Source organism: Thunnus albacares, chromosome 18, assembly GCF_914725855.1.
Source record: "Thunnus albacares chromosome 18, fThuAlb1.1, whole genome shotgun sequence".
NCBI lineage: Eukaryota > Metazoa > Chordata > Actinopteri > Scombriformes > Scombridae > Thunnus > Thunnus albacares.
In genome coordinates this window covers 12471994-12496812 of record NC_058123.1, presented here as the reverse complement: position 1 = coordinate 12496812, position 24819 = coordinate 12471994, and the positions used below count along the sequence as shown (strand labels likewise).

Sequence of the window (24819 nt, the reverse complement as noted above, 5' to 3'; positions counted from 1 at the left end):
ATGCTATCTGGCTGTGTATAGCTTGAAGTACAACAGTACAGAGGGAAATCCAATTTTAGGAAAGCAAGTTTTCAACTATTATTGCTTGACAGGTCAAGAATTAATTTTTGCATTTTTCAGTCCACTGTACACAATCGTTCCTCAGAACAGTTTCCTGTATTTAGGTTATACAGACTGTTTTTGTAGATTGGGAATCAAAATTTTGAAATGGCTCCTAGAAAAAGTACACAGCAGTTCTAGCAACATACTTTTTAAATGCTCTCATCCTTACTTATTGTCAGTACTCTGATGGATACCAAATGAATGGGGGCATTGTATTTGATATGCACTGGACCACTTCAATTGAACCAAAATCAGCATGTGTTCAATGAGTTTGACAAGACAGATGCAATGTAATATAACGTGCCTGTATTTTGCTGCAAGAGGGAGTGTACAGTACATGCATCTCACAACAACACATATTTAGCAAAGAGCAGTATCGGGCTCGTTATAAAAATATCCACCAGATTCATTTCGGTTTAAGCCGATAAGACTTTTCCTTGATTCTTTGTGTCCCATGTCCCAGTTTGCTTCTCAGGATTCCTTTGAGGAATTTTTGTTCTAAGAGAAAGGGGAGAAGAAAAGGGTGCAAAGAATCAATGAGGTTTTTTTCGACAGTTATCCGTTGATTTTTACTTTGTCCGATTCTTTGTGACATGATTTCATCAAATCTAATATCTTGGAAGAAGACATAAATGCGCTAATTGAACTTTTGAAAAAAGCACTTTGCTAATGTAAAGAATAATTTTAAGATCAGTCTTTATTTCTGAAGAGCAAAATTGTAGAACCACTTGGCAAAATGTGCAGTTTTGAACAAAGCGTATATATATATATATATATACATATATATATAGCAGGAAACAACTCCATACTTGAATCTCTCTGATAACACGCTGATTAATTATACATCCAAACAAGCTGGGACACAAATAAGAAACATGGCTTTTTCCAGATTTCTGTTGATGAAAATGTGCCTTTTATTTGTACAAATGGTGTTTTTATTTCTTTTTCTCTCTCTCTTCAAAGTGCAATAGCTGATCTTCAATGGGGCATGCCTGTTCACTAGAGGTTGTGTTTTGCCCTGCTGCGTGTTGCTGCTTGAGACTACTGTTTTCTCTCTCTGTCTCTTTCTCTCCCTCCCTCTCTATTATATATTATAAATGTATCATTTCCAGATTCTAAATATAAATCTTTGTCAGACAGAATCACACAAAAACTCACTATTTTGGAACAGGTATAGAAAAAAAAGGAAATAAAAACAAAGAAACAAGTCCAAATGATGTTTACAGATTTAATCTTTTGGTTGTATGGGTTTATCATTATTCTGTATGACTGTTGGCAATAAAACCGTGAATGTGTAGAATCTCTTTTGTTGTCTGTACTGTGATAATCAATAACACATTTATTGTAGACGCAGCACTTAGACACACTGTCATCTCATTTTCCTCTAAAACTCTAAAGGGTCGGTTGATGCAAATTATGAAAAAACATGTTTTCTCACTTATTTCTGGTGATATCTAGCCACGCAAATGAATTCAGAGCAACATCTCACATCATAAACAATATCCTTGTAACTTTGGAGAAGTTTTCATAGGGACTATTTCTTTGGTAGAAAGTAGTTCCAATGAAAGCTGTCCGCAGTGAGGTCTTTGGATTATATCTGTGAAAGTATCAGGGATACTGTTTCATTCATTTTGCTGGAAGCAGAAATTAGAGGGGGACTAAATCTCATGAGTCCAGGTCTAAAACTGGACACATAAAACAAGTAATATCTGCATGGCTAGATAGATACCACTACAAATAATTGAAAAAAATATGTTTATTTGTATTTTGGGTGAACTGACCCTTTAGGATACTCTCTCAAAGAAGCGAGGAGGGTATTGCGCATGACAAGGCAGAACTGCACTCTCTACTGGCCACATGAGGTGATCCAGGTAAATAATTTTTATACAGTACGTTTACCCTTTAATTTCACTTTATAATATCAAAGCTAATAGTTTGCATCATATAAATAGCTGCATCTATTTTAACTATTTCCATTTCACATGCTAAACTGCATTCACATGCCTTTTAAGACAGCTTACCTGCTTCATGCTTTTAGATTCAATACAAAACATTTCAATATCTGTAATAAGCCCACAAACTCACATTCACAACAAGTTCAATTTGGTGCAAAAATAAGATTAAGAGATTCTGTCCTGAACATGCATGTTGTGAAAATATCTAGTCAGCATTGAGGATATTAACTACCATTACTAGCCAGCAGAGGGAGCCCTGGTATCACTAAAAACGACTGATGTTGAATGAGCGACATAAGAATCATGAAGCTTTTGTAGTGAATAACAGATGCAGTTCTGTCATTTTGAACATGATGCTCCTGATATAGTGAAACAGGTAGTAGGTTTGAATCTCCAAAAGGTGTTTTTATCTCCTTTTATCACATCATCTCTGCACAGAATACTATAGTAAGTATTATTGACTAAATATAAAATTACAGAATATACTGCATAGAGTAATAAATAACTTCTCATTACACCAATAACTGTTTACAATCACTCATTCATCATTACATAACTTTTGCAGTACTATAATTGCACTTTTACTGTAATTCATTGCAGGTTTTTGTCACTTCTTAATTGTCTGAAATGTTCACACCTGTAACCACGGAGGTAAATGATTTTTCTGTCAAGGCTGAGACCACCATTCATTGGTAAATATGAGCTAATTGACAAAAAGGTGATATTCAGTCATTGAACATATTGGCCTCATACATTACTCAGTGTAATGCCAAGTGTAGACTTTTAACGAGCTTCCCAATCATGGATGATGCAGACATATCAATATCAAGCACAAAGGAGAAACCATTTCCTTGCAGTGTAGGCCTTTAGTCAACATCTCATTCAAGAAATTATTCATTCTATATTAATCACAACTCAAATTTCTTTTTGTCATCAATTCTGTCCACTGTGAGAACTGCCCATGAGCACATAACCTTCCTACTGCAGGTATCTTTGTCCCCCATTTCAGTCTTTTCTCTCACTGTCCTGGACGATCTCAGCAGCACCTCTGCTGGTTCCTGCCACCACTGAGACCTCTCCATGATTCGTGTCCGTTTCCTGCCCCTTCTCCATCTCCACCTGCCTGGAGCTTTGTTGGTTCTGGTTGGGATTGTTCTGGCTGCTCCACGACTTGCTCCTGCTGCGGCTGGGCTCCAGAGACTGCTTGTTCCCGCTGCCATTGACAGAAGCCTTCCCTCTGAAGCAAATACCACACACCAGACCCAGGAAGGCCCGTCTCATCTCACGGCTGGCCAGAGTGTAAATGACCGGATTCATGGCCGAGTTGAGCACAGCCACTGCAATGAACCAGTCAGCCTGGTAGAGGATAGGGCAGCGCTCGCCGTGCTCACATGCCACATCTACCAGGAGCAGGATAAAGATGGGCGTCCAGCAGGCAATAAAAACCCCAACTACAATGATGACAGTGCGCAGCAGGGACATTGCATGCTCTGAGTTGCTGTGCTTGCTGACCTTTTGGCTGCTGGACTTCACCAGGATGTAGATGCGGGCGTAAAGGATTGACACGGCTGAGAGCAAAATTATGAAAACAATGATACAGAAAGCTACATATTTCTTGGTATAGAGGGGGAGGACGGTGGAGCAATCAGGGAGGTTGTCCAGGCAGTTCCAGCCAAGAATAGGCAAAGCTCCAAGAGATATAGCTATCAGCCAGCAGGTCCCTATGAGCAGAAACACTCTGTAATTCTTGTTGGCATCATAAGGCCTCATTTTGATCATAGTCAGGTGTCGTTCTATTGCAATGGCCAGGAGACTGAAAATGGAGGCACCGAGTGCTACAAACATGCTGCCCTCTCTGACAAACCAGAGAGGAGGTGACAGCTGCAGGGTCTTCTCTCCTGACAGCAGCAGGTTGACCAGGTAAGCTACTCCAGCGAGCAGGTCGCACAGCGCCAGATTAGCGATGAAGAAGTACATGCGGTTGTGGAACCTGTGGTTTCTCCATATGGCTACCAGCACGGTGAGGTTCTCCAAAACGATGAAGCTACATATGATGAGGAACACAATGGTTTTGGTGTCCACAGTGCCAGCGCTTGTGTCCGTGCTGGGCCGGTGGTCCAGCTTACCTGTGTAGTTGTAGTGGAGGCGTATCTGAGAGTTGATCATCTTCAAAGCACCGGATGCTGACACTGGATGTCAGAAGTGAGCAAGGAGTCCAGTGTCAGCAGTTCCACCGTGTTCAGCTGCAGTGGAAGATGTGAGGAACATAAGTTATTATTAAAGAAAGCAGCCAATTTATTGCTCATTATGTTGACCTTATGCAGAAATTCAGTTTGTCTGATGGTTTTAAAATGAATAATCTAGTTGCTCTAATTCCACTGGAAACACATTGCCTAATTGTTTGGCAAAATACCAAAACTTTAAAAAAATATATATAGAAGATAACATGTAGCCTACACCATCATTTAAAACACCATAAAATAGACCATGATGCTGTTTGTTTACACAGGAATCTTGGACTATTGCCTAAAAGGCAAACTACCAAGAAGGCTCCTTTTAAATTGCAACTTAATCTTAACCTCTACTTTTCATACACGACTAGACATTTTGAATCACAGTAACATATTGTTAGCTATAAATGATCGATTTCACTTACAAGAAATTAGACAGCACATTTGTAATTAGCCTATTTTTGCCGACTCAAGCAGCTCAGTTTTTTCCCCCAAATGACAGCCTGAACACAACTCACCGTGGGATGCTCGCAGTTCGGTTTTAGTTGAAAGTTAAACTCACACTCAAAGACACACATTGCATTGCTGAGTTAGTCGTTTCTCCGTATTCTTGTGTGATAATGAACTTTAATTCCTTGTCGCTCGCCGGAGGAGAGCAGCTCATCATCTTTTACTGATCTCTAAACTCCGGAGCTGTGGACGGTTGGCTGGAAGTCAGACCCCTCCCTCCCTCCCTCAGCCCCGGGCAGAGAGAGGCTGCTTGGCGGGTCAGCTCAATTCATGAAGCCTATCAAAAACCAGGAGGTATGTGGAAACTCATCATGCCTGCAAGATAGGCTGCAGTGACTCATTATCACAGTTTTTGTACCACATATGGTTACATATGGTTCTAACAATTTTTTTTTCGGAAGTTAGCCTGCTGTGTTTCCTCCAATTATGTCATTTATCTGCTAAAAGTTACATGAGTCAGAAAATAGTTCATTGAAGTGATTTCGGTTCCTTAAAGGGATTGTGAGTGGAAATAATTTTAACTAACTGTAAAATTAGCTAGCTAGTTTAGCTAGCTAGTTAACCAGTTAGCTAGTGACAAAAGTGATAAGTGACTAAATGAAGTAGCTGTCCATAAATAATAAAATAAAGAAATGAGAATGGGAACTGGAGTAATACTAGAACAATACTCTCTAATACCTCTCAGTAATATTCTGTCCAAAGTAGAGTAAACTAACTATTAAATTAACTATTTTTGTCCAAACTCTCTAATTTCAGCTGATTTCAGTTCGTTCAGTCTTCCATCACAGTGAAGTGAATATCTTTGAGTTGTGGATAAAACAAGACATTTGACGACATCACCTCGGGCTCTGGAAAACAGTGATCGGCATTTCTCACCATTTGTTGACATTTTATGGACCAAACAACTAATGTATTAATCGAGCAAATAAACGGCAGATGTATTGATAATGAAAATAATCGTTAGTTGCACCCCTAGTCCAAAGCTGAAGCAAATGTAATATGAATACTACGCAGCCAGCTTTGACTCTGCAGATTTACTTATACATAAAAAAAAAACATGAATAAGAAACGATAAAAGAAAAAAAAATCAGAATAGGACGTGAAAAAAATAGAAAACTAAAACCATACTCTCTGAAACCTCTAACTATCCAGTGATATTCTGTCCAAAGTTCAAGAAAATGTAATACGAGTACCAAGCAACTAAGCCTTGTCTCTGCAGATTTACCAACACATCATAAGTATATTAACAAAAGCTTTTAGTCTACCAGCAGTGTTGCTGCGGCTGATTTGACATTTTCCCTGCTGTGATTCTACTTGACATGTGGACAAGAGCAAGAAAGAGAAAACGAGCGTGCATAAGATATGCTGTCAGAGTTTAAGTTAAGATGACTGCAGTCCATCCTTTGTTCTGGTCCGTCTGTCATGACCTCATATCCAGGAAGGATGGGCAGGGCTGGCAGCAAGGAGTGGGGCTCAGAGAGAGTCTGGAAGGCAGAAGGACAGATGCTGACTCTCTAAAATAGATATGACAAAGTGGAAACTACACTGCTGAGATTTTAAGACTTCCCTGACTGAAACTAAACATAAAATGACCGAAATGTGACTAAGAAAATAAACTTTATCTTCAAACAAAATCCAGAACTTGCACCAAGAATAACTGAGTCATCGTGCACTAGAATATGACTAAAAGGCTAAGAATCCTATTGCTTTACTTCATAGAGTGCAACACATTTTCCCCAAACGAAGCACATACTGTACTGTGTGTCAGACCAAATCATTAAATAGTAGATATCTTCCCATGTCTGTGGTTATTAACCCAGAAGAATGTTGTGTGTGGTTGAATAAACAGCTGTGGTCTGGCATTGGTCCATTAGCATTGTTAGAGTCACAATTCTCAGTCATTTCCTGCAGGTCGCACTGTGCCAGCAGCAATGGGAAAATCTCAGGGAAAAAGCCAAATAGTTACTCTGGACCCACAGCAAATCTGGGACCAATCACAGAGTGGGTCTACGTAAAGGCAGCTGGATTAACAGACCGGGAACATGGTTGGAAAAACCTTGGGTTTTTCAGCAAACTACAGTGATGTGGGGCTAGCATCTGCATTTACATAAACTTTGGGCCAAATATGAAACCATCAGCAAGTACAAACCCATAATATGTGGTTAGAGTGAGTCTATGTCTATGTGTATTCATAGACTACTGAAGAAGAGCATGGGTGGAGGGTTTTCACTTTTGCAGGACCACCCTCACTAAACTGTTACTTTGTAGGCAACCACTTCTTTGGTTTCAGCCAGGCCGACTTTTCCTGTCATCTTTGTCAGCAGGACAATAATTAAAGTTCTCCAGCAGCTGACATTTTTCCACCTTCAGGAGCTGCATGTCTCGCTTAAATCATCAATGCAGCATATGTGTGATTTCCTGCTATTATAATGCTATATTATTTAAGTATAAACCTACAAGCTGCAACCCCTCATTTGAAAGTACTGCGCAATATAGCCTTCCTTCCCTCACAGTAGCTGGCCTCACAGCTGGTAAAACCATCCCTCAGGGAAAGTTTCCACTGCTCAGCTACTGCCGGCCCCAGACTTTATACAGTATACAGTTTCTGTGTGTCACTGTCAGTGGTGGAAGAAGACTTCACATCCTTCATTTAAGGCAAAGTAGAAATATCACACTGTAGAACTGAGAAATTACTGGTTATAGCCGTGCAATCAAATTTGAACTGAAATAAAATACAGAAGCAGGCTATTATAAACAACATGTACTAAGAATCAAAAGTAAAAGTTCTTAACATGCAGCAGAATGTCCCCTTTATATGGTACATTGTTATACTGTATATTACATCGTTTAACTAATAGTCTCAGAATCTGTTTTATTAAGCCATGTATGTAAGCAGCAGTTGATTGTTGCAGCCATCCTTTATATACAGTTGGATAGTCTAATTTATAACAATGCATCACATTTTATAGGATGATCTGCAATGTAACCAAGATTTACAGCTGTCAAATAAGGAGTATAAAGTATAAATTGTCTGTGAAATGTGGTGGAGTAGAAGTATGAAGCAGCAAAAAATGGAAATACTCAAGCAAACATTAAAATTGTACTTCAGTGCAACAACTGAGCAAACTTGGAACTTGACATTTTGATGTTTGTTTGAGGTTGACAGTGAAAAATAAAATAATACAGTAGAAATTGAAGATAATATATTTATGACACAGTCTATATTAATACTGTGTATATTTTCTCTCAAAGATGCTTAATACAGGATCTGCTTGCTGTCTGTCGATATAGATATAGAGCATTTAACAACCCTTGACTCAGGGCATTAACATATAAAGATATTCATTATTAATCATAATGCAATATAAAAGCAGCGCGCACTTAAAAAAAACGCCTACATGTATAAAGCATAACAGCCTCTCGTTCAAAGCAGAGAACTAATGGTTAAATGAGAAAGGCCGGATAGAATAAAGATAAGAGCCGCTTAGTTTAGTACTATAAGAACATTACAAAATCTATTTGGCCAGCATCATTGTAGCCATTACCCTGCCGGGGTTTGCCTTGTTCAGGCTCTCAACCCTTCATTAGAGTGCAAGAGCTGGGGTCAGAGCCGTGGGCAGTGGGCACATCCATGTGCAATTACATGAAAACCCTGCCTTTAATTTCACCCCCGCCATTTTGAGGCAAAAACACACCCCATGAGTCTGGGCTACAAATCTGAGGCGGACAGTCCCCTCCTGCCTTGTGGCTTTGTGGCAGCAGTATTTCTAGGCTCGGCGGTCTCTTGCATGAAACCTAACAGAACAAGGCCTGAGCGGCGTTTCTGGGGCATAATTTCAGCTGTGGCACAGTTTAGTCTAGGATCTGCCAACTTTAGAAGGCCACACAAACTGAAATAGGTCTTTAGTTCTGTCATTTCCCTCTGCTGCAGTGATATTTAGTGCCCTTACCTTTAGTTCTATCACCATTAAGTGCAGTACTTTTAATTTTCCATTTTCATTTGTTTCCAGCTGAGAGATTAATCGCATGGTTTTTATTGAGATTCTGCCAATGGGTCTGACTTCAATAATACTACAGTGGCTTTTCAGTGTCAAACTGGCTGACATTACCATATAAGCATGAAATTAATGGACTGAAATCACTTAATACTGAACATGTAAAAAAAAAAAAAAAAACCCAGAAGCCACAGTTTTTCTGTAGTAGGCTAGTTTTAAGGGCTTCTGTGATAATTGCATGGTTCCCAGTCAAGGTTGGTGCCTGCTCTACTGCACGTGAGCACTCATAATGTTTTGCCCACCCCCACATACAGTACATATTGAACAAGAATACCAGAAATACAGCGTCATATAGTCCTGTCAAATTCAACCCCACCCAAAAATTGAACATTTAAAGCTCTTGTTTTCTTAGTGATTATAGCATCTATGAAAATATTCTGATAGTATACGTTTTTGTGGTACCACTTTCTAATTAGGCACCCTTTATAAAGGGCTTATTCATCGTAACTAATGGCTTTAGTAATGCCTAATGAATGACTAACTAACGCCTTGCAGATCAGTTATAGGCCATTTAAAAGAACAAATTTAGGGTCGGTAGATTGTGAAAAATTCAATTTGTGGATATTTTTCCTTTCTGTTTGGTAATATTGCAGTTATAAAGGTTAGTAAGTCATTAATAAGTCATAAATAGGCAAGTGTTTGTAAAGGTAAGTGTTAATAAGTTGTTAATACATGGATCTTAGTCCAGACTGTGCACATCCCTTTTCTAGAAATAAGTGTTCAAATGGTCTAATGGTGAAATAGTCTCTGATCTATAAATTAGTAGATGGATTATTACCTGTCACTAAAAGTTCAGTGAGAGAGAGTTGCATTGTGTTTGTTAGTAGTGATGGTATGAAGAATATGAAAGAACCAAAAAACAGATCAAAACATTGTAAATAAAGTGAATCCAAGTGATCATCATCAAGTGATGTGCAGGATTTTTTGGTTCTTTCACAACAATTTACAAACAAAACATATAAGAACATGCAATGAATTTAACATAAAATAATGTCCAGTGAGCTGTCTTAAACTTTAAACAACCAACCTGCTTTTGTTTGTGGTGTTTTCAGTGTTTTTGATGTTGGTTCATTTGCAGGGAACAGCAGAATTATTTAGCTATTCTGCTCAGGTTTATACAGTGTACATTCTTTAGCTTTTAATATAAATTGTACATACATAAATATGTATGTCTAGATTTACAATTTAAGATACTATACTTTCTAAAATGGTCCAACTGACTGTTGTACCTTTTAAAAATGTGCCACTTTCAAGATAATCTTGATAATAAATTATTTATAATCAAACACACAGCAAACACATTAAGTAATTTAGTCAATACAAGACATGCATAATTTTTACTGAATCGCGCTGAGTCAATACTGCCGTGCAACAGTATTTTATGAAGATAAACAAAACAGGAAAGGATAATCATCTAAAGTACAACTTCCTGTAGATAATCTTAACTCTTTTAATTCCATCTGATGAACTTCGCTCCAGTTTCCATTAAGATGTTGCAGCAGGCTAATGCTAATGCTACAACCTCAAAGCATGTCTACATAATACTGTACACATCTGTTTAAAAGAAACTTGAGTTGATTTTCATGATTTCAATTTATGGTTTCTGCCTTCAGATAACCGATACCCCCTGCCGACGTGGATAAGGCACTGGCAGACGGCTGTCTACCTCTGACCAAGGTATCGAATGGGTTCCCAAAATCTACATGTGAGACCATCCTAGTCTTGCTTAGGGAACCAGAGTTCAGCCTGGCTTCTATAATCACCAGCTGTCGTTGAACCATTCTAAACGGGCCTATGTAGTCAGGAATGCATGACAGCATGGGTCGCAACGAAGTGTACTGGTGCAAATAGGTGTTAGAGGTTTGAAAGTTCTCCAGATGGCCTTCTAACAGGCCGTCACTGGAGGAGGCCCACTCCGACAGTTGAGGGCACTTGCCCGGTTTTATAAGGCGGCTTCGATGCCCTGGCCCTAAAAGTTCAGCCAAGACCTATATTAAACCTTTCAACCTGATTCTGTACTGATATTATACCTCTATCATATGTGCAGCAAGTTTATCCTTAGAAAATTTCATTATAAATTTACAATTTAAATAAAATTTAAATCTCATGTCAGCCATATCCCAGGGGTGCGCCCTCTTACCTGGAAAGAGATTATAAGACCTCAGAGATGAGCGCTAGTCAGGAACTTTGGTTGGAGTGCAAAAAAATACAAGCCAGTTTTATTTGGTTTTTACAAAAATGAGTAATGCAAAATGCAAAAAGTAAAATACAAAAACTTGAGTAAATAGTTAGAGATACAAAAAAGGCAAACTGACAAAAGGGCCTCAGATGATGACCCAAAAAGGAAGCCCAAAAAGAGAGACCATGAGTCTCTCTTGGCTTTCCTTTTTATATCAATACATCCTCCTCTTCTTACATTCTTACATCCATATATATTCTTCCACCAGGACATCTACAAGCTTCATGCTGATGTTTTATGACTTTGCACTCTGATCATCACTTACAACACTTTTCGCGGAACCTTTGAAATTCTGCTTTTCTTATCATTGAGATTAAAATTTAGGGATGTCTGCTGGGTACATGAAACCACAGCTTCTCCTTTGGCCTCAAGTTCTCTACGCTTTTTCTGTGTCCTAGGTGATTATTTGTGTTTGTTTAGTCACTTTTGAAAATTCTGATGTGGTTCCGTACAAATTGTGCAAGTTCCGTGCAAATGGTGTAGGACATTTGATCATGTTTTGACTTATCACCAATTATAATTTAATAATTTAGTCAGAAGGAGGCTTGAGTGGAGTTTGTCTCGGCCACTTATAGTAGAGCTTTCAGCAGTGGTTTTTGCCATGCAACCGGGATCACTTTTGTCCAGGAACACAACATCACCCACCCAACCATTGTTTGTTGGGAACCTGTAGAGACCTGGTCGATCTCAGTAAAGACTTTATGACACAGTGATCTACAACAACACCTGAAAGGTTTCTAAGTATGTTAGGCTACAGTTATAGCTTTTAGAAGAACTTAGTGGTTACATCTTCTGGCCAAAAGTGAAGTTCAGTATGTCCCTGTCAGATTATGAGACTACTGTTCTTAGAAAAGCTTAAAACTGTTCCTTGTATTTACTATTACACTATCGTGACCTTATGTTGAGACTTTATTTTGGCCCTGATAAGCTGTCAGTCTCATCCTCAACTGCATTAAGTAGCAAGCAAAGCCGTTTCCTTTCCTTTTTGTTGAGAGAGAGTGCAATTGCATTGGCCTTCCAGACAGTTAATGCGAGTGTACAGCAATAGCCCATCTATCACGAGGTCGAGCAATGCTTTTCACTCTCAGACCCATTAGGACTACAGTGCTCAGAGCTTGTTGTATTGATGTCCAGCAGTCATTGGTCATTGCCTGTCTTACTGCTGAATGGATGACTATTATATCGTCGTTAACTAGAGAGGAGTCTGCAGTCTGTGGAGAACAGGACAAAGTTCATATTGAGCCCTTAATATCACTGAGCTATATGCATTATATTTATTGATCTTTCACTCAGTTGCCCTCCCCCCTCCAACTCCTTCTGTCCTGTAATCCAATGTATTAATACAAATATAAATATATAAAGGGGAAATCATTTTAAAAATATTTTTCATAGTTCTAGCAATCATGAAATAATCAAGCAACTCCAGTTCAGCTAATGTATCTAAATATGGTAGCAGACCTACATCTTCACTTTTACTCCAGGGAAGACTCTGCAGCAGCAGAAAAAACAATCTATTTATTTCAGCCTGAGAATCTAATATCTATCTAGAGAGAGAGAATCTAATATTTGGGTCTCAGTGGTTCAGTGTAACCATGAGACAAACTACAGTCCAGACTGTTAAGTATTTGGACAGTTAGACAAACTGTGGGCACTATGTGTTAAAAGGGCTGTATCTCCAGCACAGTTCTTTCAGCGTTGACGTAAATCTACTCAGTCTTAAGCTGAGACATGGCATTTAAATGTAGTATCCATTATTTTATTTCAAACTGAATGTGCTGAAGCACAAAGCCCGAAGAACAAAAAGTGTGTAACTGTCCAAATACCTACTGTCTGGAATGTATATCTAAGTTCAAAATTGTAGAGATACACCAAAACTTAACCTAGAATGTGTTGAAAGTTTAAGCAATTTATTTTTTTAGGCATTTTTTTTATAATTAAAGTTATATTCATCCACAACTGACTAATGACATGAGAAAAAAAACATTATTTTGAGAGTTCAGCCACCATATTGCAGGTGAGTGAGTCCTGAAGTCTAAAATGCATTTCAAATCAATATTGTTATCATCCCTGCTCTGCCTTTTCATCAATCTTTCATAATCTACAGTATGTCTATCGAAAATGCACCACTGAAAGCCACCATTAACACGAATTACTTTTCAGCAAAAGTCAGACAACATTAGTTTTATATAATAAAATTATCTAAAGTAGATGGTCTGTTGGATCAATATAATATCATCTAGGTTGTGTAACAGCCTTATATATGGTTCTTTACAATAAAACAATTTTTAAATTTGATTTCTTTTCTATGTCTGTCTTCATACCTCATAGTGACATAGTTAAAGAATAAAATGTATTTTTTTATTTGGGGTCGAACATATTCCACCTGTGATTTAATCTGACTCTGCTCAAGAGACATAAAGACTATTTGTTATCTCTTTGCTTCCTGGTGATAGAATCAATAAACCTGCTCTTTAGCTAGGTAGGAAATGACTAAGATGCGTAGTAAGTGTACTGGGAACCATTATAGCTTGGCAGATTATATATACTGTAGCTGTACATTAGTGATTTATACACAGCAGCATGCATGCCAGTATTTCATATGTATCTCACATATCCACACATTTAAAAGAATCATGCAAACATGTGACTGTCAGTGAACTAGAGCACAGACCAGTATGTCTGATCTAGATGTCCAATGACTAAAATTCTTCATCTGGTCAAAATATATAGTTAAAAATGATCAAGATCTAAACAATGAATCTTAAAAATGTAACTTAAAACTGAACAAGAAGTCAATTTATGACAGCTTCTGGTGGATAACCACAATGCTGAAGTAAGCACAAAGGGATATAACACCATTGACAGGTGACAAAATGAAACAATCTGCTGTGTGTGTGTGAGAATGTGTCATAGGCTACTTTCACAGACAAATTTCAGACTAAATCCGCAATCCCCAGGTGCTAAATGTCTGATTTTTGGGTCAGTGGTTATGTATTGTATTTATTTATCGGGGCAGTGCACAGTTTTTAACATAAATGATGCACTGCACCAGAGTTAGCTGAAAGCTAATTTACATCTTCACTCCCCCACTATCAAAACATACAACAGCACAACAACAAACAGTACGAAGCAAAAAACACACAGAACACATTATACAAAATACAAAGCTACACACAATAGCACATCACATACAATGGTTGGGGTCTCTGGGAAACTAATGTAAGTCTATGTAATGTCCCCAGAGGGACCTAAGCAAATGTTTGTATGTGTGTGTGTGTGTGTGTGTGTGTGTATATTGTTTCCAGCAAGAGGTGGGCGATGAGATGGTGAGAACGATCAACATGTGATTAAAAAAAAAAATCCAATTTTCCCCAGTTTCCCCAGAAAAGAGAACAATATGAAAGTGGTTTTATTACTTATTGTATCCCGTCATTGTTAAGAATAGATATGAATGAACTATAAAGAGGAACTGGTCCTCCTGGAGACATTGACTTTATTGTGCTATTATCTTGTAGATGTCAGCTTATTGTACCTTTTGTACTGAGGGGTTTTGTCATGATTTAGGCTGACATGTTAAATGGTGGACTTGACCTCACAGGTAACAACTGTGAAAATGCTTTGTGTGGTAAAACCTTCCAGAGGAAACTGTTTGGGATACCATACCGTATACATATTTCATTAGAGGCCATATGGCTGGTGCCTTCCTGACCCTGGCGCTCTCAAGGCACACACACACACACTTTAGTTTAGGCTGCCATTGATGATTATAGAAGGACTGTCTCGGGGTTGGAGTGATCTCCTGGTGCCGATGAGCAAAAACTGTCACTGACTGTCTACAGCTGTGAAAAATGCTGCTCCTGCACTAAACTCTCTAATAATGTGTTAACTTAGATGTGTTTAGAGATTGGGTAATGTCTCAGAACAGCATGATGTCTAATAATATAATAGAGGGCATGGCTGTAAAGTCAAACAAGACACAGGAAGTGACTGCATGTACGTCTCTGCTCATAAGAAGTTGATCTAGTCTGGCACTGTCTCAAAAAGAGGTAATGAAAGTTACCTCATCAATAGCAGCAGTTAACTTCTCAGAAATTTAATAGATTCAAAGAAAGCAGATTTAAAGAAAACCTTGAACATTGTCTCTGACACACACCCATGCTGTAAAAGGAGAACAAGCTTACCCTTGAATGACTTGTATTTCAAGGTAAAAAAAATTTTTCCAGTAGACAAAAGCCTGCACCAACACTGTCTGCAAGCTGACCCGCAAAGCGAGAGTTTAGATTTACTGTCCAGCTTTTGCTCTAACCTGCAACTGGAAAGAAAGGAGAGGTATCATCTGTTCGCTGGCATTACTCTTTAAGATTGTAGAATTTATACCTCAGTAGTCAGAGAAAACTAGTATTAGTCCTCTGCTCATTCATACTGAGTGGAGAGAGTTGTAGTGGTTTGAGCAGCTCGTTATGATTAGAGCTGAAATTGACTGGTAAAAAATTAATCAGCAACTGTTTTAATTAATTAATCGATGGATTAATCATATAAGTCTTTTTTTTTCTTGCAAAAATGCCCAATATTTTCTGCTTTTTCTGTTTTATATAGTTGAGGTTTGGACTTTGGACTGTTGGTCAGACTTAACAAGACATCTGAAGACATCTGTTTATTGTTAATATGTTTATTTGTTAGCATCTCCATTAGCTGTGCCCTAATGCACAGCTTCCTGGGGTCCACGTCACCTTAGTTAATTGATGATAAAAATAATTGCTGCTGTCCTATGTGATCCACTGCAGACATGCAATTCTTGAAACGTTCTGGGCACAATGACTGGGAGGAGAGTCTTTACTGTGAATTTAGGACTTACTGTAATGATCTTTTCTTTTTTTGAAATAGCTGTGGAGAAGTTGCTTTGGGTAACACCACATTACAACACTATAAATAAAAAATGACTCTGCTTACCCTCCCAGTCATTTTGAGCAAAATAAGGACAAAGGAACGCATGATATTAAAACTTTAGAAAACTGGATGAAAACAAATGTTTTTATATTAACAACTGATCAAATCACTATGTGTAATGTGAAAGGAGTCGCTTGTAATGATGAAACCAGAGAATTATTACCCAACTCTGCAGTTCCCCTTAGCTTTATGTAGTGTTTTAGCATCTTTTAGCTCTGTTGTTAGGGTTTTACAGCTCACTACTTCACTCCACTCTACACTACCTGCCCAGCACTAAACAACAGACAAAGTTAGTGAATGGCTGGTGAACATAATGGAGCATTGAGCAGCTGAAGAGCTAGATATGTTTCTCATGAGTTCACTCATCAGAGCTAAAAGGAGAATGAATATTTAATTTACATTTTCACAGACTTCAAATGAATGACAAGGTTGCATCACATCTACAGGATGTGTTTGCAAACACATATCATGTCAAGTTTCCAAGGTGATAATATGTCAGTGCTGTGTTTACAGCTCAGTACAGCTGCCACTGAGTAGACAAATAATCACTTATAGCAAGAAATTAGCCATGTGTAGCTTTTTGTCAAATATGACATCTGTCATGAGCCTGTTGCTATATGTTTATTACAGGTTTGTTCAGCGCAAAATGCTTTCTAATTATGTCATGCATATTGTTCTTTGTATTTGAGATATTGTCACAGAAGAATTGTTGCTTTTGCAAGGCCTTTTGTTTTGAAGCTGTTTCCTCATCGGACCCCCAGAAACCCCACAGAGAACATCAGACTGCGTTACCTCCAACAGCCCCTGTGGTCTTACTTTTAGCTGCATTGTGTACTTGCATTGTCTTACTGCTTCCTCAGAGGATGTCCCATTAGAAATGCTGCAGGCATTCCTTTGTGTGTGAAAGTACACACGCACACACAAAACCAGACACGGCAAGGACCACTCTGTGTGTACCAACAGTGGGCCTTGAGGATCATCAGGGGGGTGACTACGTAAGTAGTAACAGAGAGAGGAACCCAGAAAGGACTGCAGGTGAAAAAGTCAGGAAGTCACACCTCAGGAGGGTTGAGGTTCAGGAAGTCGTGTGTACACACACACACATACGTATTTAACACTTTGTCTGCTTGGTGCAAATGTACAAACAAACCAGAAATTGTGTGCTTGTCTCACACTCTAACTGACGGCTGAGATGAAAGACCATTTTATTTTCAACAAGAGTGTGTGTGTGGTTGGATAATAACACTTAAGTTCAGTGGTGTACTGGACCGTTAAAAAAATCCATAAAGGTTATACCGGCCCTGTCTGTCTCTTTACCGGCTCTCTCTGTGTGCTTTGAATTCGGGATGTGCTTGAGAGCGTGCTGTGTTCATGTTCTGGGACTGAGTTCACTGGCCAATCACAATCAAGTTATATACTGGACATGTATACACTCCCCGGGCCAGTCCCAGTGGGTAAGTCCAGGGCCGAATTTCTTTCCCAGTACACCCCTGGTTCCTGACACCTGACTTTTTTAAGGTTAAAACATATATAATGTGTGATATATGTTTTGTATCTATCCTCAATGATCAAATCTTCAAAATTCATATTCAAGTGTAGAGAGGAAAGTCTAAATAGCATATCCTGTCAGCATTTGTCATCTATTTAGGGGCATGACCTGATGAATATAATTCCAATATTCACTCTCTTATCTCTGTTTTAACTCCTGAGGGTAACTGTTGCTAACTGTCATGACTATTGTCTGTCTCATTCATTTTGCTCAGTCTGCCCCTTTGCCCTGTCTCCAGCCTCTTTCCACTTCCCCCCTGCATTATTTATTGAATTTTTCATTCCTGCCATTCTTCGCCTGTCCACCAGATGCCGGACTTTCTCACCTGATTCCCTCTCCAGGCCTGCTCACCTGTTGCCACTCCCTCATTATCCTCACCTGCTGCTCACTATCCCATCAGCAGCAGTAGCATATATACCAGTCCTCTGCCATACATTTCCTCCTGCAGGTTCACCACTGTTGCCACGTGCCTTTGCATTCGAGCCATCTCATCCTGTTACCTGTATTCTAATCCTGATCACCTGTTCTGTCTGTATTCTGTAGTTTTTGACGTGCCTGCCTGCCTTGCCCTCTGGACCTGGTGCCTGTTTGGACTGCCTTCCTGTTACCGATCTGTAAGCCTGTCTTTAGATATTGATTTATTTAAGTGCTTTTCATTTACCTGCCCTACCTCGGTGTTGCATTTAGTTCCCTTTTGCCTCGTTCTGCACACATGTGACAGTTAACTTTGTTTATCTACTATTTGGTGCTGGGCAGGTTGTGTATCGCGTGTTTATCACAGCTTTTTGTTTTTACTGAAAATATGTCCTCGCAGTGGTTGCCACTGGTGAAAGGGAACCAAAACTGTTAAGTTGCAGCCTGTAAAATCAAAACAGCAGGCTTTTCTCACGGCAGACAAACACAGGTGTTACTAATGACATCAACAATGTCCCAGCAGTGTGACAGTGGGCCAGCATGCACAAGATGTAATCATATGTTCTCAGTTTGAAAGGCACAAAAAGATGAGAATTCTCTGTGGGTTCATTAGTATAAGGGACAACTTTCACATTACACATGGTCCTCTGACCCATTGTTAATATACAAATATTGATTAGAACCGCTTTAGGCAAGTTTGATAATGTTACTTGATAATATTTGCATGTCACATGCTGTATGTCATCCGGATCTATTATGCTGGGATTGTGTCATGAGCTACTTTTTACTGAACTGAATTAGAATTATTGCTTGTTACTGAAACTTAATTCTAAAACTCTGATCAATTTTTTTTCTGCTTTTTTTTTTTTTTTTTTTTTGATAAACCTGAAAGATAAGTTCTCTTCAATATGCAAAGCACTTTATATTAAGATCTTTGCAACCAGATAAGACAGGCAGTGACAAAAATAAGAACAGACGCGCAAAGATAAGAGTAACTCCTGCAAAGCTTTTCTTTATTTAATTACTTCCTGTGACATTCTGTGAGTCATTGTCACTCCATTACTGAGTAGGTGCACAGTTTATCACAACAACTCATCACATCAGTGAACCCTTTGCGGAAAATTAAATGAACCACCAGGAAGCAGCTGCTGCAGACCTTTTCTGCCCCACATGAAGGATGTGGTTTGCACTCTACGTGTGTCCCATAAAATGATTCCACCGCAGTGTCTTTAGTCTATGTCTTCATTTTATCTTGCTATTATTTCACCAGGTGTTTTTAGAAGAAGGAAAACATCTTCCACTGAATATAAAATATATTTTTATGACGGTGCTTATTAATGTGTAGTTAGTCATTAGCTTTTAAACTAATTTGAACTGTATATTTCACTGTAAAGGAGTCACTGAAGTCAAATTATTTTTTGACTTGCTACTGTAGAGATCAATCTTAACTCTATAGTGCCCCCCAGAGGGATAAAGTCATATTATTAAGTTGGAAGCATTTCTAATATGTCCATCTTATATTCAGACATTGATTTGAGCCACTTCAACATCAATTTTAGACATTCATTCACTATATATTAAATGTCACATGGTATATCAATTTAGATAAACATACATATTCTTTTTTATATATCAAGTTCAAACAGGGTTGGTTACAGTACCACTTGTTTTCCACTAGAGGTCAGGGCGGAGAAACAGACAAGTACTACATGAGTCAAAACCAATGAAATTAGCATTTAAACACATGAAAAAGAGTTGAGTGATGAAACCAAAACTTTGGAAAAAGTAATTTCACCTTCTTTGTGGTAATCATGCGTTTACTGTAGAGTATCAATAAACTCTCAGTCAATGTCATAACTACACCTCTGTGAATGCTCTGGCTGTAAAGACTTGCTTGGCAGACTGAATGAGTCTCAGCAGCATAATCATCACTATTGTAAATATCAATTATTGATACCACCTCTTTAAACCACATTACTGTGCAGGTTGTTTAAAATATTATTAATGTAAAGCCTTATTTGTTGTATACCTTTCTGTGGGAGAAAGAAAAACATCTTAAATTCCCCTTAATAACCTTATTAAGTCACTACTTAAATGTATCAGTATTGAAATGATATTTATAGCTCACGTATATTGTTGGTTTGAATCTTTTCATCCTATGACTCACTGTGAACTCACGCTAAAAAACCAGAGTGGATTTATCTTAGAAAAGGTTTCAGTGTTTAGAGGTTTTGATCATCTGTTATATTTTATTTATTCAGACACATTTATCAAATAAGATGTGACGTTAATCAATCACAGCTAGGTTCTCCTTGTCTGCTTAGCTGTCTGTCTGTCTCCCTCATCCTCCATCATGGTGAATGAAATCTTCTACAACCTCATTAATGACAAGAATAATACTTCATACATACTGTAAGACACAAAGTCAGTGTTGGCCTCCGCTGCACCAACATCGCAGTAAATACAACCTATCAGTCTCCAGTTCTGTGGTCTTATTCATGTGGTTACGAACAATATACAAGGTAGTGGCTGGTAGTGTTGAGTGCCCTCTTTAATGCACTCATTTACTTTATGAAACTAATTTTACTCACCGTTTTATGCTAATATAGACATTAAGTTATCGTGTAGGTTAGCTTCTTGGACATAAGAAGACTTTACAGAACAACAATCAAGCTTCTTAAGATAATCATGCAGTTAAAATTTAGGATAGGAAGCTGATAACATCTACTATATATATATATATTTATCTTGCTGCATGCTCAGTGGCATAACTATACCTCTCAGGGTTTCTGGCATCTACAGTATGTGACTCATTTGGACAGACGTCTTTCTCTGTTTGTGCAATCAATATGTGGAACTCATTGAGCACAGAACTCAAATTGGAAAGTTGAGCTTTTAAAGGATAGGTACACATTTTTTCTGTCTGTCTTAAAATAATAGCCACGTGTCCATATGAACACTGAAACAGGCTTTGCCTGATGCAATGATTTCTTCTGTTCATACTGGCTGTGAGAGGTTTCTTCCTAATGTGCTTCAACAGTTTGAGTTAGTCAAATCAAGTGGATATCTTCCAAAGTTACTGTCTTTTTAGTACAAAATTCTGTTATCTACTACTATCCCTCCACTGCAACTCGGCACAGAAACACTGTGTGTAAACACAAAGAGGGAATTTTGTACTAAAAAGACCGCAAGCTAGCTTTGTTGGCCCATGGTCCGTGCTATATACGTGTCCCTATAAAAACAAACATTAGATAAAGTAAAAATATGAATTACGCTGGGTTTGACGTGAGCTACAACAAAAATAAGAAAGTAATCCAATTAGTAATATTACCTACCAGTTCATTTACCACTAAAACGCTTTGCAGAGGAAGCATTAGTTTTACGCAAAATGCAAAAATGTAAGAAAATTATCTCAAGAAAGTGATTAAATGCAGATCTTTACACAAAACCCACTTTATATTTATTAAACACCACTGTCACTTTGTCCAAACTGTAAAGAAAACTGACAATCAAATTTCTAGTTTTCAAATATCAAATAATTTTCGGGCTATCTACTATGTTGATAATAAAGGCTGATATTCAAACACACACTACTGGCAAGGACCTTTACTGACATTTGTTTCTCCTAACTCTAACCATCAACCTCACTTTGCAAAAATGTCGTCATTATCAAGGTCCAAAACTCAAATTGGTCCTCACAAAGGTAGAAGGATAAGATCACACACACACATACACACACATACACACATACACTTTAGTAATTTTAAGGAAATAATACTCCCAGACCAAAACGAAGTTCAACATTTAGTGTCTTTATAAAACAGATTTGCAAAATATAGCCAAGGCTCATTCATTTAAATACGCATAAATAGCAAGAAAATACTTTCCCATTTCAATTCAAATAATTTTTGAACTTCTTTATACACAAATCAGAGATGAACATTATATGAAAAATGGGGCCGAAACCCTCTTGATTTGTTGCAGCCGAAAAACACAAGCACAAAGCTGAAGCGGCAGTTGATTAGTCAGAAATATACATCCTCTGAAGACACATAAACATTAAAACAAGTCTTATTCAAGTCTGTGAAATATCAAAGTACACATCTTTGGATGGATGCCTCAAAGTCTTTTTAAGAGCAATATATGTTTTTTTGTTGTTTTTACATCATCAGCAACGCAACCGTAATTAACACCACCATGGCCAAAAGTTTTTCTATTTACAATAGTGCAGACAAGGAGCTTAAATCAGAACAAGGCAGTGGAAGGATAATTATACATTATAAAATATCCTGATTTTTTTAAACTTCAAGTGGGTTCCTTTTGTTTTGGAATATTATTAAATAACCACATATATCCAGGACATGTGCCAGACTACGTCCTGCTCTAATTCAAACCATTTTTTAATGTTTTTTATAGTACTGATCCATCTTTTTAACACTTAAACACAGCTATCCAAAATTAAACTCACTGTGAATCGTTTGAATGAAGGCTTATTTATTTAATTTAATTAATTTGTCTCCACTTCATTATGAGACTGAAATGTTTATGTTACAATACCAAACATTTTTTGATTGGGTTTGTACATGTAATCACGTGTTTTACATTCATCATAGTCACTAATTTAAAAAATGTATCAATTACAATGTTCTGGATGTAGATTTATGTCTTCTTGCATATTAAAACTTTTTAGTATAAAAGCCTCATCTCGTCTTGCTTCAGAGGGCATAGTGGAGTTTGAATTAATAGTATTTACCTTGTAGATAAATAATGCAAATAATATATATATAACAGCATTCAGATATGTTTTCCTCATTAGCAGTGTCTCCTCTTACTTAAATGCTATCAAAGTATTTGTAAACATTCACAGGGCAGAAATAATTATTTATTATGAAATCTGTGAAATTATTTAATTGGACTGTCCCCGCCCCCCCAAAAAAGTCTGTGTCATTGCTGCCACATCAGCAGGCTTCAAAAGGTTCATTGATCTCACTCTTTCACTTTTTAAAAAGGTGCTTTAGCTTCCTAGAGCAGAACAGACACAGAGATTAAAGAGACTTTCTTTCTTGTCTTGTCTTTCTCTCTCTCTCTCTCTCTCTCTCTCTCTCTCTCTACAGGCCAGAATTCATTTGGCTGGCTCAGGGATGGGTGGAGCACACTCCAGTCTCATGGTCCAGGGGTCAGAGGTTGCAGCATAAAATGGAGAGTGGGTAAGCACTTCTTCTCCAGCGAGGGCGAAGGCAAACACTCCCCTCTGCCTCCCTGCTGCTGTCTTCTCCTCCTCTGCGACGTGCTTCCCCTCTGCTCGCCGTTCCTCCCTGCCCTCCCTGCCCACACCGTCCACGCTCTTAAATCCCACACCCCTGTTACCGAGGCCGAGCATCTCCCCAAGTCCGTGACTCTTGACTCCCTGGTATGCAGAGCTTAACCCGTTCTCCTCAAACCGGTTAGTAGCAGCAGGTGGGGGGCACAGGAAGTTGCTAGTGGGTGTCGACCGCCAAGCAGCTGGCTTTCGTCCCCGCCGGGGACGGGAGATGCGGCAGCTCTGCCTCTTGATGTGTCGATGTAGGTGGTCAGACCGTGTGAAACTTTTGTAGCAGTGCTCACACTGGTACGGACGGACGCCCGTGTGGATACGCAGGTGGTTCTTCAGGTCGTAGTTGTGGACAAACTTTGAGTTGCAGTGGAGGCAGATGTAGGGGCGCTCACCTGTGTGCTTCCTCATGTGGATCTTGAGTTTGTCTTGTCTGGGGAAGGAACAAAACCACATGTTTTCAAATGTTGTGGGTGGAAAATGTGCCAAAGAAGGAGGATGTAAGTGAGTGAGATATCACTAATGCAGAGCGGAGGGGCTTTCCACTTAAAGCTCTTTGATATTCAGATGAGGTGAAAACAGATTAACCTCAGTCATGAGAGCATGGGGTATTTTTCCGTTAACCTTGCTGTTTCACACAACCTGTTTCTTTGTAGTGAAAACACACAGAAAAACGAAGATCTCAAGATGATCTCTGTGTGGTTTATTGATATTAAACATTTGTACAAAGTATAAATGGTGTGATAAGAAGTGTTGCTTCACATACCTGGTGAACCGTACTTCACAGATAGTGCACATGTACGGTTTCTCTCCCGTATGCGTCCTCATGTGTCGCGGCAGTTTCCCAGCCCCTTGGATGACCTTGTTGCAGATTGGACACTGCTGCGATGCTTTGGGCTTCATCTTCCTCTCCTCTTCCAGCTGCCAGGGAGGGAACAGTGCCCCCAGGTGGGATGCGGAGCTCAGGAAGCTCAGGTACGACCGGAAGTCAGCTTCATCCTTAATCGGACCCAGAGGGTGACCCTCTGATGGCACTGACCCAGCGTTCATGGTGCTACCCAGCCCCGAGCTGACAAACTCCTTCAGGAAGTCACCGTGGAGCAGGCTGGGCGGGACTTCCTCTTTCAGCTCCTCCTTTATGATCTCTCTTTTCACAGCTAGATCAAGGGGCCTGGAGGCCTCGAGCGGTGCGGGTGTTGGAAAGGCATGGAGGAGCCTGGTTTGCGGCGAGGCTCCTGTGTGGGGATGCTGGTGATGGTTGGGGTCCAGGAGCTGTTGCGGGAAGGCCGGGAACTCGGCAGCCCACATAGAGGGGTAGAAGCCTGGGAGGAGGGGAGAGAAGTTGGCCCTCCTGTCCAGTGTTGACATACGGGGGTACAGCCCCTCCTGGAGGAGAGACTCGATGGAGAAATCCTTCAAAGCCCGACTCTCCATACTCTCCTGCAACACAAGATGACATTATGACCTTTTCAAACTTAGGAGTAGTCTTCCTTTTTGCCTTGAAAA

At 39.0% G+C, this 24819-nt stretch overlaps 2 protein-coding genes and 2 long non-coding RNA genes across 6 annotated transcripts in view; 1 reads left to right on the top strand and 3 right to left on the bottom strand.

Annotated features, from left to right (window-relative positions):
* Positions 1-386: 386 nt before the first annotated feature.
* On the bottom strand, positions 387-5080 carry LOC122968641 (sphingosine 1-phosphate receptor 3). Of its 2 annotated transcripts, XR_006398857.1 has the most exons (3): positions 4807-5080; positions 2738-4300; positions 387-2694 (listed from the first exon to the last, which is right to left on the bottom strand). XR_006398857.1 is itself a non-coding variant. In XM_044334020.1 (2 exons), the coding sequence occupies exon 2, from the start codon at positions 4221-4223 to the stop codon at positions 3063-3065; it is 1161 nt and encodes a 386-aa protein (XP_044189955.1). In that variant the 5' UTR covers positions 4224-4300; positions 4807-5080; the 3' UTR covers positions 387-3062. The 2 variants fall into 2 exon arrangements, 1 of the variants encoding a protein (XP_044189955.1); XM_044334020.1 differs by having other exon boundaries at positions 387-4300.
* Positions 5081-8097: 3017 nt separating this feature from the next.
* LOC122968645 overlaps positions 8098-24819 on the bottom strand; it is a 20607-nt gene continuing 3885 nt past the window's right edge. The window contains exons 2-3 of the long non-coding RNA XR_006398859.1: positions 12803-12807; positions 8098-8109 (exon numbers count right to left, since the gene is read on the bottom strand). This is a non-coding gene — a long non-coding RNA (uncharacterized LOC122968645). The remainder of the gene's footprint in view (positions 8110-12802; positions 12808-24819) is intronic.
* The window catches only part of LOC122968643, a 7387-nt gene continuing 153 nt past the window's right edge, over positions 17586-24819 (top strand). Inside the window, exons 1-2 of the long non-coding RNA XR_006398858.1 lie at positions 17586-18202; positions 23117-23209. This is a non-coding gene — a long non-coding RNA (uncharacterized LOC122968643). The remainder of the gene's footprint in view (positions 18203-23116; positions 23210-24819) is intronic.
* Positions 21799-24819, bottom strand: part of LOC122968640 (zinc finger and BTB domain-containing protein 7C) — a 20065-nt gene continuing 17044 nt past the window's right edge. For both annotated transcript variants that reach the window (XM_044334019.1, XM_044334018.1), the window contains exons 3-4: positions 24080-24753; positions 21799-23746 (exon numbers count right to left, since the gene is read on the bottom strand). In XM_044334019.1, the coding sequence (XP_044189954.1) occupies positions 23125-23746; positions 24080-24753 (1296 nt within the window). In that variant the 3' untranslated portion in view covers positions 21799-23124. The remainder of the gene's footprint in view (positions 23747-24079; positions 24754-24819) is intronic.